The 13,774-nt window shown below is 35.1% G+C and overlaps 1 protein-coding gene across 5 annotated transcripts; it reads right to left on the minus strand.

The window, feature by feature from the left end:
* Nucleotides 1-1,040: 1,040 nt before the first annotated feature.
* On the minus strand, nucleotides 1,041-13,411 carry mrasa (muscle RAS oncogene homolog a). 5 transcript variants are annotated; one of them, XR_014629006.1, is made up of 8 exons: nucleotides 13,212-13,402; nucleotides 11,786-11,873; nucleotides 10,739-10,945; nucleotides 4,707-4,860; nucleotides 4,498-4,597; nucleotides 3,369-3,448; nucleotides 2,685-3,183; nucleotides 1,041-2,635 (listed from the first exon to the last, which is right to left on the minus strand). XR_014629006.1 is itself a non-coding variant. In XM_084422158.1 (7 exons), the coding sequence occupies exons 3-7, from the start codon at nucleotides 10,929-10,931 to the stop codon at nucleotides 3,084-3,086; spliced, it is 627 nt and encodes a 208-aa protein (XP_084278284.1). In that variant the 5' UTR covers nucleotides 10,932-10,945; nucleotides 11,786-12,273; nucleotides 13,212-13,350; the 3' UTR covers nucleotides 1,041-3,083. The 5 variants fall into 5 exon arrangements, 3 of the variants coding, with proteins under 3 accessions (XP_084278284.1, XP_084278286.1, XP_084278285.1); XR_014629005.1 differs by lacking the exon at nucleotides 11,786-11,873; XM_084422158.1 differs by having other exon boundaries at nucleotides 1,041-3,183; nucleotides 11,786-12,273; nucleotides 13,212-13,350.
* Between the last annotated feature and the right edge of the window lie 363 nt (nucleotides 13,412-13,774).

A 13,774-nucleotide genomic window follows, 5' to 3' on the forward strand; every position in this document is an offset into this window, starting at 1 on the left:
TTTTCTGGGAGAGAATGAGATAAGATACTAAATTAATTCACTGTAACTTAAAAATACTCACATTCTTATTCTTAATGAATAGGCAGAATTCAATATTAAGCAGAACTGACTCATTTGTAATCCACAGGAAAAAGACAGAGCATATAAAACAGGCAAATACTAATAACGAGTCTGCTAAGATATAGGCTACACAATAGGCTATTTGATTTGCATCATCTTCCGACCCTGTTCCCCCCTCTTATAGGTATAAGATCATAGAACTAAATCTATATTTTCATATTCTGTCTAGTCTATCACTGGCAAATGTCAAATAAATGATTTCAATTCAGCATTAAAATAAAGAATAAAAATAAAGAAGACATTATTATGGTTGTGTTGTATATTATCACGTTATTATTGTTCTTAAAGACCTCAGCTTTTTAGTTTTTCAAGAAGAAACTGATAATTTTGATCGCTGTTGTAGGATACGAATGAAACTTTCTCGAGTCAGATCAATACAAATGTCTGTACCTTACTGCCACCTGCTGGTAAATGCAAGCGTATCCTGGTGTATTTTTGTTTCAGATACACATTCAGTGCCTAATATCCATGAATTAAAAAAAGAAATCGTTAAGCATTTACTACAGATGTAAAGATATAGCGTACTGACCTAATACAAATATTTACATTTAAAAGCAAGTCATCTTCTTGTAGAAATCTATGCTTGGCTACATTGTGTATAAAGAATTATTTATTTAAAACCCCATCACTAACAATCCATCATAATAGCTTTACTTTCTTATCCAAGGCAAATTAAAATGTCATTTTCTTTTGAGCAGCTTTTTGACAATGACACTTTCAAATCTTATCAGGGTGAGAAAAAGAAAAAAAAGAGCTGTTGCACAACAATATCAAACCTGACATGCTTCTCTGATTAAACAAAAGTTGGTTCTGAGACGTTTAGAGATGACAACTGATTAAATAGTTATGGCATTGTAAAACAAGTGTCAAGTAATGCAATAAACAATCTTTCCATTCATTCACAAATAAATTTTTTTTTTCACAGTATGAAAAACCCATTAGACCCATGATGACCTCTGGATGCAAAACAACTCATTTACAAGCAGTGCATGCAGACAATGATTAATGCTTGACAAACCTTGTCCGGATCTATCATATCATACATAACATAGGATTGGATTGGTATGAACTCTGATCTAGTGTCTAATACACCAGTTTATGACATCACTGATAGCAGTGTTCTAATTATGAAGCGTTTAATGTAATTGACCAACCAAAGGAAAAACAAATACATAACAACAATATTTCTAGGGGAGCAAAATGGAATGTACTGTCAGATTTTACTTTTATTTAACCTTATATAAATCAAGCCAGAGAGTCATTGTAAGGCATAGTTCACCTGTGGAAATTCATCTCCATATACTGTCAATTTAGTCCAATGTCAATGTTAAACGAATTCTAACAGAGCTTCTGGATATGTTGAACTCTCTAGCTGATTAGACATGTTTCAAAACAAAAAAAATAAACAAAAAAATCCCAATTCAACAGATCACAGCACGGTCTGATATTGCGCCTTAGGCTACTGATTTATTTATGTGTCAATATAAAATTAGGTGCGCAGAGCAAAGCTGTTATGAACATTACAACACATAACTTGGCTTAACAGCAGATGGGATCAGCTTCTACAGGCCCGCGCTTTGGGAACAGTTGGATAAGCCAGTGGCTAAGAAACGGATTATTTATCCCACTGGCACAGACACTTAAATTGGTCCAATGTAGAGGAAACTGAGGCACAGGAGGTTTGGCAAACTGTTGAATACTGAAGGTTGATCAAGAATAAAACCTATATTCTTCACACTGCCTTGGCAACCTTCAGTCACAATGTATGCTTGCTAAATTTAATGGTTTATATCCGTTCACATGTTTGGGGTTGGCAACATTTTTTTTATATAAAAAATACAGTAAAAACAGCAATGTTTTTACAATTAAAAATAACTGTTTTCTATTTGAACATATTTTAAAATGAAATGTATTCATATGATGCAAAGCTGAATTTTCAGCATCATTACTCCAGTCTTCAGTGTCACATGATCCTTCAGAAATGATTCTGATATGCTGATGTGGCACTCAAGAAACTCTCTCTATATCTTTTTTTTTTAATACTGCCCACAGAGCTGTCACAGGGACGGACGTGAGATTTCTAAGGAAGTATTTTTCAGTGGTATCTGTTAAGTAGTGGGGATTTTTCTGTGTGGTATTATAAAAAAAAGGCTTAGAGCACCTGTAAAGTGTGCAACAAAATTCAATACATAGGTCTTTAACATCACAATTCAACTTTAAACAGCAAAAGCCAACAAGCAAATACTGAAAGTGCAAAAAGACTTGCATTTGTCTGCTAGTGCAATGAGCCCATCCAATGTTTTATGTACTTTTTGTGCTTAACAGTAAAGGCCATATTGAAGACGCATCTAACACTCTATGACACTAAAAGTCAAAGAAGTTTGACTATAGCTACATATTCCTTTGCGAATAAATATCCATTTGTAAGGTTCATTTTAGCTCTTTTTGAAGGTTAAAACCAACAATATCCCTTCATATTTGTGGTAACTACTGAAAATAAAATGTTAAGAAAGCTCTACAAAACAATCATCCACATAATTATATGAGCGTTTTGGAAGCTGCACATAATTTTGATGTTAGGTGCGTAAACTATTGCGGTGTATGGTTTCGGTTTTGATGCATCTATCTGGGTAGCTCCACCCACAGTGCAATCTCACTGGACTCAAATTTAGCTTCAAATAGTATATTAAACATCAAACATGTTATGATTGGCTGTGATCTTTGTTGTTTCAGGCAGTGCTTCCATTAGGACGTGTTGACCTGATTGTTCCTCCTTTGTCTGGCAGTAGTGATTCCTTCACTGACCTAATATGCTTCCCTGAGACAGGAAGAGATAATATGGCTTCATGCCAGTTCTAGTTTGATAAAGTCTGTGGTCCTCTGATTAGTGCAGATCTCTAGTCAGTCCTCTTTGGCATTTTATCTTGCCAAACGCTGATGATTTCAACAGAAGAGACTCAATATCACAGTATCACACAGCGAAGCTTGTGAGAACTCATGGCTCTGTCTCCACGCCACTTTGTCTTTTTCTTGTTTTTCAGAATATGCTCTGGAACTTGCTGTCTAAAAAGGCAAAGCATGAATGAAAGGGACATTTTAATATAAAAACTCTGAAACTTTTAACTGCACCTATAATGCCCCAAAATGCTGTCTGGGTAGGCAGAAATAGATTACGGTTTTATCTTTTACTGTACATCATTATGAGAAGACAAACCCCTGAAAAATGTGAGATTATGAGTTTTATTCACCTGATAACTCTGACTAGTTCATGGAAAGCTCTTTCCACATTCATTGGGGGATCCTTGGCACTTGTTTCAATGTAAGTAATCTAAAGAAATAGTTAAGAAATGCAAATTACTGCAATGAAGTCACTCGCATTTACTTCAGCCTTTAAAAAGAGTAGGAGATAAACACTTGTGTGACCGTAAATTTGATATTTTTTTCTTTAAGGTTTTAGATAAACTGTTAATGATGTATACAATATCAGAATAATTACAAAAAATACAGTACTGTTCAAAAGTTTGGAGTCAGTAAGATTAGATTTTTTACAAAGAAATCAAAACCTTATCTCAGCAAGAATACTATAATTTGATCAAGTGACAGTAGTAACAAAATGTTTGCATATAAATAAATGCTGGTCTTTTAAACTTTCTATTCACCCTGAAAAAAAAATAAAAAAAATAATAAAATTATGATCTATCTATCTATCTATCTATCTATCTATCTATCTATCTATCTATCTATCTATAACATATATTTTGTCAACATATCACAATGATTTCTGAAGGATCATGTGACGCTGAAGACTGAAGTAATGATGCTGAAAATCCAGCATTGCCATCACAGAAAAAAAAAACATGTAAAAAAATATTGAAATATAAAATAGTTATAGTGTAGTTATAGTAGATAATAGTTTTAAATTGTAATAATATTTTACATTATTAATATATAATTATCTCACTGTAATAAAATTTTAATCAAATAAATGCAGTCTAGGCAAGCATAAAGTTTACAAAATTTCTTTTAAAAACATTAACAAATCTTACTGACCCCAAAGTTTTGAAGGGTAGTGTATATCTACAGTGTTTATGCTCCAAAAATGGCATAAAAAGCACCGTAGAATTAGTAGTTGTAGTACAGACTGAAAATTGAGTGTTATTCACTGAAAATCTCCCTTTCTTCTACAGAAGAAAGTCATTCAGGTTTGACATGGGTTGAGTATATTATGACAGAATTTTCATTTTTGGGTGAACTAACCCTTTAACCACTGTCAGTCAACACAAACACACACACACACACACACACACACACACACACACACACACTGAAAATTGTCATTCTCACATAAAGTAGTGCTTCGATATCTGACGGACTCACGTTGTGTTTGGCGGCCATCTCACAGCCCTGTTCATTTGTCACTTTCCTCAGATGCACCAGGTCCACTTTGTTAGCCACCAAAACCATGGGGAAAGACTCTCTGGTGGAGACACGAAAGAAACTTTACTTCGAAATTTTTTGTTAGGAGAAGTCTAGTCAAAGATGTGTAGTGGTCTTGAGTTTTGTATGAAGTAAGCATGATCTCTGACCGGTCTTTCACTCGAAGGATGAGCTGGTGAAACCGGTCGACGTGTTCAAAGCTGGCCTTGTCTGTCACAGAGAACACAATGAGGAATCCGTCACCAGTCCTCATGTACTGCTCTCGCATGGCACTAAATTCCTCTTGACCTGCTGTGTCTAAAACTGCAAGGAGAAAAGGTAAACATAATATGTGACCCTGGATCACAAAACCAGTCATAAGTCGCACGGGTATATTTGTGGCAATAGCCAACAATACTTTGTATGGGTCAAAATTATCGATTTTTCTTTTATGCCAAAAATCATTAGGATATTAAGTAAAGATCATGTTCCATGAAGATATTTTTTTAATTTCCTACTGTAAATATATAAAACATTTATTTTTGTGAGTGAATGCGGCCCAATCGCGAACATAAATGGAAACTTTAAAGGCGATTTTCTCAATGTTTTGATTTTTTTGCACCCTCAGATTCCAGATTTTCAAATAGTTGTATCTCGGAAAAATATTGTCCTATCCTAACAAACCATACATCAATTGGAAGCTTATTTATTCAACTTTAAGATAATGTATAAATCTCAATTAAAAAAAAAATTTGACCCATATGACTGGTTTTGTGGTCCAGGGTCACATATGTGTAAAATATTATCTGGAAAATGTTTACAGAATGTCTCTCTGTATGCATGTATGTCTGTATGTATGTGTGTATATACAGTATGTATATATAAAGTATATATATATATATATATATACTGTATGTATATAGTTGCAATCAAAATGATTCAACCCCCATTGCAAATCAGGTTTATTGGCAACATTTACAGACTTTCAGCTGTTTGCAATGAACAAATCAAAGAAAACTAATTGAAATAGCTCAACACAAATGTTTCAAGTGGTTTCCCCAAATTTAACTGAAAATGCAACTTTTAATGACTTCTGCAGTTTCAAAATTATTCAACCCCCTGAATAGAATCCCTCAAAACAGCACAAATCTGCAAAAAAGGTGTTGTCTCAAGCACACCTGATGCAACTAATCAAGGGCTTCATTAGTTGCACCAGGTGTGCTTGAGCTAGAACAAACAAAATATCTGAACTTGCTAGGTTTGTTGAGTGTCACATTTGACTGCAAGTTAGAAATACTGTATGGCTAAGTCAAAAGAATAGTTCAAAAAGTTAAGAGAAGATTTCATCGCCCTTCACAAACAAGGAACAGGATACAAAAAGATTAGCCTGGAAATCCAGACCTAAATCTGAAAGATTAATGGTCTGGCGTCGACTAATGAAAATCGCCCAGTTCGAGGGGCGGCACCAGGCATGCGTTTGAAAAATCTCACTACACGCAATAGGATAACACTACGACCAATCACAATAAACCCCATACGCTTAGCTGCCAGCGGAGCTAACTGGTAGATTAGACTCTTACCGTATCCGGTCGGCAAAACAGCAAAAACGTCCTTCTTGCAAAGGAACGATTCGAGCGCCGTCTTCTGTTCCTGTTTTAGATAAAAAGCCAAGTCTAACTAGTTCATTGTAGCGGCCAAAGCCGTTTCAAACATCCATAGCCATCTTGCAATGTTTACTAATGACTTCGACGTCACAGCGCTGTCGTCATCTGTTTAGCTCGCCTCTGGCCCGCCTATATCAGATAACCCGATGTGATTGGTGCAGCTCAGATCGAGGGGCATATTTAATGAGCATCATTACTCGACACCAGAGTAACTCGCTGAGGAAATTCAACTTGTGCTCTCGCGAGAACTCTGGATTACCAGGGTACAAAAAGATAGCAAAGGCACTAAATGTTCCTAGAGACACAGTTGGAACTTGGAAGCATAGGTTGCAAGTTCAAAGTTAAAGGAACAGTGGTTACACTACCTGGACTGGGCAGAAAAAGGCAGCCATCAACAGCTGCAACTAGGGCTTCACGATTAATCACAATTTCCATGTAATCACACTAAAACCGATTTGGCTTATCGCGAAAGCACTACGAGTTTGAGTCACTTATAACGTGCATTTGAAAAAGCAACACGCATCAAACATCTTTCCAAACATGAGAACATTTATGAACTTCTTGTCCAACAAAAGACAACATTTAATAACATGCTTTTCCTCCAAACTCACTTCATAACGACAGTTGAGCATCCTTCTGTGAGATGATGTGGCTTCTTATACAGAATAAGGCAGTCAAGTGTTTAGAAGTCATGTTCAATCGATCAAAGTGTTTCAATCTTCTGTTTATTCAGCTACAGCGATAGGGATTTCCTTGAATGATGCGCGTTATCGTACTTCTGCTGCGGCGTAGCTTATTTGGCGTGTCTGCGTGAGATCGCTCTCTGACTTTCAGATGGAGCAGCATTTACTACCCATCACAACACTGCACTGACAAACTGCGCATAAAATAATCGCAGCCGTTGCCAAATAGCGTGCGGTTTTATTGCGATTAATTGTGCAGAAGGTACAGTTTCCTTTTCTGAGAAGGCAGTTTCAGAAAACCCTCGAGTGACTGCTAAAGACCTGCAGCAAGACTTGATGGCAACAGGCACTGAGGTTTCAGCTGCACATTAAGGTACGTACTAAACGCATGCCAGAACTCCAAGAATTATACCACTACTAACCCAAAAGCACAAGAAAAGTTGGCTCCAATTTGCTCAAAATCATATAAATAAGCCACAGAAGTTTGGAAATTCTGTTCTGTGGAGCGATGATGGAACTTTTTGGCCCTATGGATCAGCAGTATGTCTGGAGGAAGAAGAATGAAGCATATGCTGAAATGAACACTCTGCCTACAGTAAAGCATGGGGCTCGGTGATGCTCTGGGGCTGATTTGCATCCTCTGGCACTGGAAACCTGCAGCGTGTGGAAGGCTAGATGGATTTGTTCTTACCAAACCATTTTGTTGAGAACCAACAATGGTCTTAGCAACCATTGTTCTTAATACTGGCGCCCCCCAGGGGTGCGTACTTAGCACATTCCCTTATATTCTATACACAAATGACTGTCAGAGTCCATTTACCACTACTCATTACTTTAAATATGCAGATGATACAGCCATTCTTGCTCTGCTTAATAAGGACAATGACTCTTTTTACCACTACTCATTACTTTAAATATGCAGATGATACAGCCATTCTTGCTCTGCTTAATAAGGACAATGACTCTTTTTTGGACTATCAACGTTCTATAGCACATTTTAGTACGTGGTGTGAGGATAACTTTCTGCACCTCAGTATTTCAAAGACTAAGGAACTGGTCTTTAGCTCCCCAAAAACACAGATCCATGCTTCTAGCATTACCATTAACGGAGAGATAGTTGAAAGGGTAGAGTATTTCAAATATCTCTGCATTAATTTGGATCAAAATCTCAACTTCAACCAGCACACACTAGGGGTTTACAAGTGCTGTCAACAAAGACTGACAGCTATTCGTAAACTTAGCCACATCTTCTTCTTCTTCTTCTTTTGTATCGCAGTATTATTGAGCCAGTTCTTACTTATGGTGCCATTTGTTTTTTTTATATGCTAACAGTTACCAACAAGAACAAATTCTTAAAGATAACTTATTTAGCAAGTAAAATTATTGGTATCCCTACCCCTAATTTATCGGATAGTGTCTCAAAATTCACGTTGCGAAAGGCTCAAAAAATCTTAACCGACTCAGACCACCCACTTTACAAATATTTTATCCCCCTGCCTTCTGGCCGTAGGTATAGGTTACCTATGTGTAGAAAGGCCAGGTATAGTAAGAGTTTTGTTGCTGTATCTATACGAGCTCTAAATACATAGGAAATGGCCATTGATACTTAATGTATGCTCTCTTGTTGTGTTTTTTTGTTTGTTTTTGTGATGTCAGCAACTATTTTTGATGATATTATATGTTAATAATTGAACATGTTAGATGTGTTTGTGTTATGTACTCATCTACGGTGGAAACAAATTTCCTCTCGAGGACAAATAAAAAATTCTATCTATCTATTTACTGAAGTATCATGAAATCCTAGGAGAAAACGTCAAGTTGTCAGTGAGGAAGCTGAAGCTTGGGCGTCATTGGACCTTCAAACAGGAAAATGATCCCAAGCATACCTCACATTCCACCAAGGCTTGGTTGCAGAAGAAGTCCTGGAAGATTCTACAATGGCCATCACAGTCACCTGACTTGAACCCTATAGAAAATCTCTGGTGGGATTTGAAGAAGGCGGTTGCAGCACACAAACCCGAGAATATTAATGAACTGGAGGCCATTGCTCATGAGGAATGGGCTAAGATTCCTCAGAAACGCTGCCAGAAGCTGCTGTCTGGTTAAACATCTGATTTGCAGCAGGTCATAACAGCAATAGGGTGCTCTACTAAGTACTAAAGATGCTTGCCATGAAGGGGTTGAATGATTTTGAGACTGCAGAAGTCATAAAAAGTTGCATTTTCAGTTGAATTTGGGGAAACCACTTGAAACATTTGTTGTGTTGAGCTATTTCAATTACTTTTGTTTGATTTGTTCATTGCAAACAGCTGAAAGTCTGTAAATCTTGCCAATAAACCTGGTTTGCAATGGGGGTTGAATCATTTTGATTGCAACTGTATATACATACACAGTATAAATCAAGTTTTATTTTATGTTTTTGAAAGTAGTCTATTAATCTGACAAAAGCTGCATTTGATCAAAAATACAGCAAAAACAGTAATACTGTGAAATATTATTACAATTTAAATTAACTGGTTTCTGTTGTAATATATTTTAAAATGTTTCTTTTTCATCATGTTCATTAAAATAAACAGCTGAATTTACCATTACTCCAGTCTTCAGTGTCACATAATCCTTCAGAAAGCATTCTAAGATCATTTGTTATTATTATCAATGTTGAAAACAGTTTTAGCTGCTTAATTATTATTATTATAAATATATATATATATATTTTTTTTAATCATAATACACTGCCATTCAAAAGTTTGGGGTAACTAATATTTAAAAAAAAAGAAAGAAAAAAAGAGAAATTAATACTTTCATTTAACAAAGGCACATTAAATTGATAAAAAAAGAAAAAAGACATTTATGAAATTAATAAATATGACCAAAAAAGTTATATTTATAATAAATGCTGTTCTTTTGAAGTTTCTATTCATCAAAGAATCCTGAAAAAAAATAAAAATTCCACAAAAATGTTAAGCAGCAGAACTGTTTAACATTGATAATAATAAGACATTTTTCTTAAGCACCAAATCAGCATATTAGAAAGATTTCTGAAGGATCATGTGACGCTTAAGACAAAATTCAGCTTTGCCATCACAGGAATACAGTACATTTACCGGTACTATATATATATATATATATATATATATATATATATATATATATATATATATATATATATATATATATATACTGTAAAAAATTTCTAACCGCCCTAACTCAAAATTTTGTAGTGACTGATAACATCTAAATTTTTCAATTGGCCCAAGTGAAATTCTGTAAATTTATAATTTACAGAATTTCACTTGGGCCAATTGAAAAATTTAGATGTTATCAGTCACTACAAAATTTTGAGTTAGGGAGGTTAGAAATTTTTTACAGTGTATAAATTATTCTAGTTTTACTAGAATACTATTCTACTATTTTTTTTTAAATTCTACCCAGTCTCAGATAATTTTTTACAAAGCAGAATGTTAAATTCAGTACATTTACCATTTTGTATTATTTTATCTAAACTAATGACCATAACTGACCACCTTCAATCAGTTAGAAATAATTTAAAATGGCAAGCAACTGAAGCTAGCTTTTAGGCTAAAAGCTTGATATACGGTAGGTCTACTGATAAGGCCGCAAATACGCATAACAATATGAGAGCACTAAAAGCATGAGTATGTTCCGTCTCTACGGTTAGAATCCTGCGTCCATAGCAACGGTGTGTTATACCAGAGATAATTTGGTTATACTAAGCAGCGGTCTATTATTAAGAAATAACAGACCGCATTCTACATTAGAATTCAACCAAGCCATGTAATAATGATAAACAATACAGAAAAACCCTACAGATAATAATGAGGTATTGGCACATACCATCCAAAATAGCCCACTGGCCATCGATCTCTGTGTGTTTCAAGTAGGAGTCTTCAATAGTAGGATCGTAATCTGGCACAAAAATCTTTTGGAAAAACTGGATGGTAAGAGCACTTTTTCCTACGCCTCCGTCTCCAACAACCACCAATTTGTACGTCGGGAGGTTGTCGCTAGGGACCGCGCTGGTTGCCATGATAACAGCTACACCTGAGGAGAGGAGAGGAGAATCTGATCCTTGAACATGATTTAGGCCCAAGCATTGAGGACAGTTATGAGCACCTCTTGTGTTTTATGTGAAATAAAGAAGCTCAAAGTATGGATAACAAGTTCAAATGAGGTTTTGTGTGGTTTGGGAACAGTTCTGCAGAGAGCTAATTTAGGATAGAGGGATATGGTCTAGACGCAGACATTGTGCTTCTTTGTAATTGCTGTTATTTTCTGCACAACACAAGCCTTGAATCTTCAAAGCCCAAGTCTATTTTATTTTTGTTTACGGTAATAAAAAAAGAAAAGAAAAAAGAATTAGGCTACACTCTATTAAAGCTCCATGAAGTTTATATTTGAGGATGAGAAAAAATATAAAAATGTTGATGATAATCATATATTATTTATAAAAGATCAGATCTATCCCTGCAAATGTGTCTCTAAATACAAAAAGTATCCTTAATCCTAGCATAGACCAAAAAATAAATATACAAAATGTACCATAAAGTACAAATGCACCACATATGCACATTATATGCACACACATTTCTATACATGTATACGGATCTCATAAATATATATACTGTATGTATAAGCTATAAATAAATAACCTATAAGCATTATATTTTATTTTATGGCAATCAAAAAAATATTAATTAATTTACTAATCAATATCCAACAAATGACAGGAAAACAAGGACTGGCTGTGTAAATCTATTAGCACGATTCTTAAGCAAGTTCCCCAATGTTATTATGTACAGAGTTATAGTGAAATAGCAATTTGTACCTACAGGTTGTACGATAATAAATAATAATAAAATAAGTAAAAACACATTTTCTTACCTAAAAAGACAACTCTAGCAGAAAGAAGAGGAACTCAGCTAGGTTAATGAGGAAGTGTTTGCCTGGCCCGTGAGCAGGGCACTGTGGGCTATTCAGGAGGAAAAGTCAGTCAGTGGGTGACGGCCTCCCCTTCCTGCGGTCCACAATGTGAGGAAGGAGTAAACTTCCTTCCTAATTCCAGCAGGCCTCACTCTTTCATAAGGAAACTATGAGACACCTCTCGATCAGACACACCCATGAGAGAGACCCCAAACTGACCTCTTAAGATGACAAGCTAACACTTCATGTACTGTAGGTGTAGGCATCATGCACACAGTTCGCCCAAAAAATGAAAATTGTTATTTACTCCATCGTGTCATTCCATATGACTTTTTTCTTGAGTCAGGTGGAAAGTCTTTTTCAGTATTTCAGATTTTCTTCATCAGGAAGTCAATTCAAAGTGGTTGATGAAGTGCAACGATAAAGTGTCACTGTGAGTTTTAACTTTCCTAAATGAAGAAATTGTGAAATAATCACAGTTATGCTAAGTTTAAATAATTAAATAGTTATAAACAGTGACATTATGTATGATATATGGATAGCTTAACATGTACTTTTTCTTGTTTTACCTTACAGACCACTTCACATTCAGAGAAATGTATAAAAAGTACAAATTATGATAGACCTATAAAAAGAGGACAATTACCTAAACTGATGAGATTATGACAAATTTACAAAAAAACAAACAAACATAATTATGACATTAAAATTAAACTTTTCGTCATTACGACTTTACCTATAATTCTATTTCTAATATCATAATTAGACTTTAAATCTCATAATTAGGATTTGCTATAGCATGACGTTTAATAGCATAATTATGACTCAGTCAGTATGTGACTTTTTATATCATTATTACTGTTTTATTTCATAATTATGGCTTTTAAATTTCGAATTATTATTTACCAAAGCATGATTTTTTTCTTATGTGATTGAAATGAGTACACATGGCCATTTCATTCTATGTACAGGAACTTACCAAATATTATTACAAATCATATATTTTCTAAATGTATCATTATATCACTTCCACCAGATGTAAAGCAGTTTATTTTTTTATTTTTTAGCTTTAATAGTCTATTACTCGGATGTTTTTTTTCTTTCTATTACTCGGATGTTTCATGCGCCCTTTCATCACAGATGACGTAACTTTTAACGCGGCGTGATGACGTATCCTGTTAGATCAGTCTCAATATTCAGATTTCGGAGTTTATTTCAGAGTCTCATTTACTAAACATCTTTGATGATTATAAACAATGACAAGCAGTTTATACCCGAGGGGTGTAAACTTACAAACGTTTATGTCTGAAATTAAACATATGAGTGTGATTCTTCTGACAATGATCATCAAAAACCATCATCAAACTCTGGCAGGCAGGAAACTTACCAGTGCTGTGTTGGTTAATTTACCAAGTGTGCAAATATCCCGACTCCTCCTCGACATCCCTGTATATTTAAGTTCAGAATAATCAACGGAATCTTAGTGAAGACAGGGCCTGCTGTTCAGATTAAATGAAATATTAAAACATTTACCCCGCCCTTATGAAATTACGGAGTAACAAACTTCACATCGCAACTGCTGATGCTATAAATAGCATGGTTTCGATGGGGTGGATGCGTTTCTTTTGCCACTCTTATAGAGCAGCACTGTTTTGTTTGTCTAGCAGCATTATACATCTGATACAAACAACCGTGAATATACACCCAGATCTTTTCCTAAAACACCGTCTTCTTCAAAACATGTACATCGTCGAATACACGGAAGACTCTTTCTTCCCCACACACGCAAATGGACTGTTCCTCTGTGTGGAGCCTCATCATCACTTTTAAAGCGGCAGATAAATTTATATTATTACAGTACGATTTATAAGATATATGAGGTGCAAAATAAACATTTCAGTGGACATTAAAAATATCCTTCTCTACGTTTTCTCTATTCATCTTAAAAAT

Source organism: Rutilus rutilus (genome assembly GCF_951802725.1).
Source record: "Rutilus rutilus genome assembly, chromosome: 10".
In the NCBI taxonomy this organism is placed as follows: Eukaryota; Metazoa; Chordata; class Actinopteri; order Cypriniformes; family Leuciscidae; genus Rutilus; species Rutilus rutilus.

What these genes read in the sequence shown, in the direction of transcription:
- mrasa (XM_084422159.1), bottom strand. Translation starts at nt 10,931, where the DNA reads ATGGCAACCAGCGCGGTCCCTAGCGACAACCTCCCGACGTACAAATTG. An exon ending in CCAGTGGGCTATTTTGGATG is followed by an intron (nt 4,861 to 10,738) that starts GTATGTGCCAAT and finishes TTCTCCTTGCAG; the next exon opens with TTTTAGACACAGCAGGTCAA. An exon ending in GAACTAGTCAGAGTTATCAG is followed by an intron (nt 3,184 to 3,368) that starts GTGAATAAAACT and finishes TTGCCTTTTTAG; the next exon opens with ACAGCAAGTTCCAGAGCATA.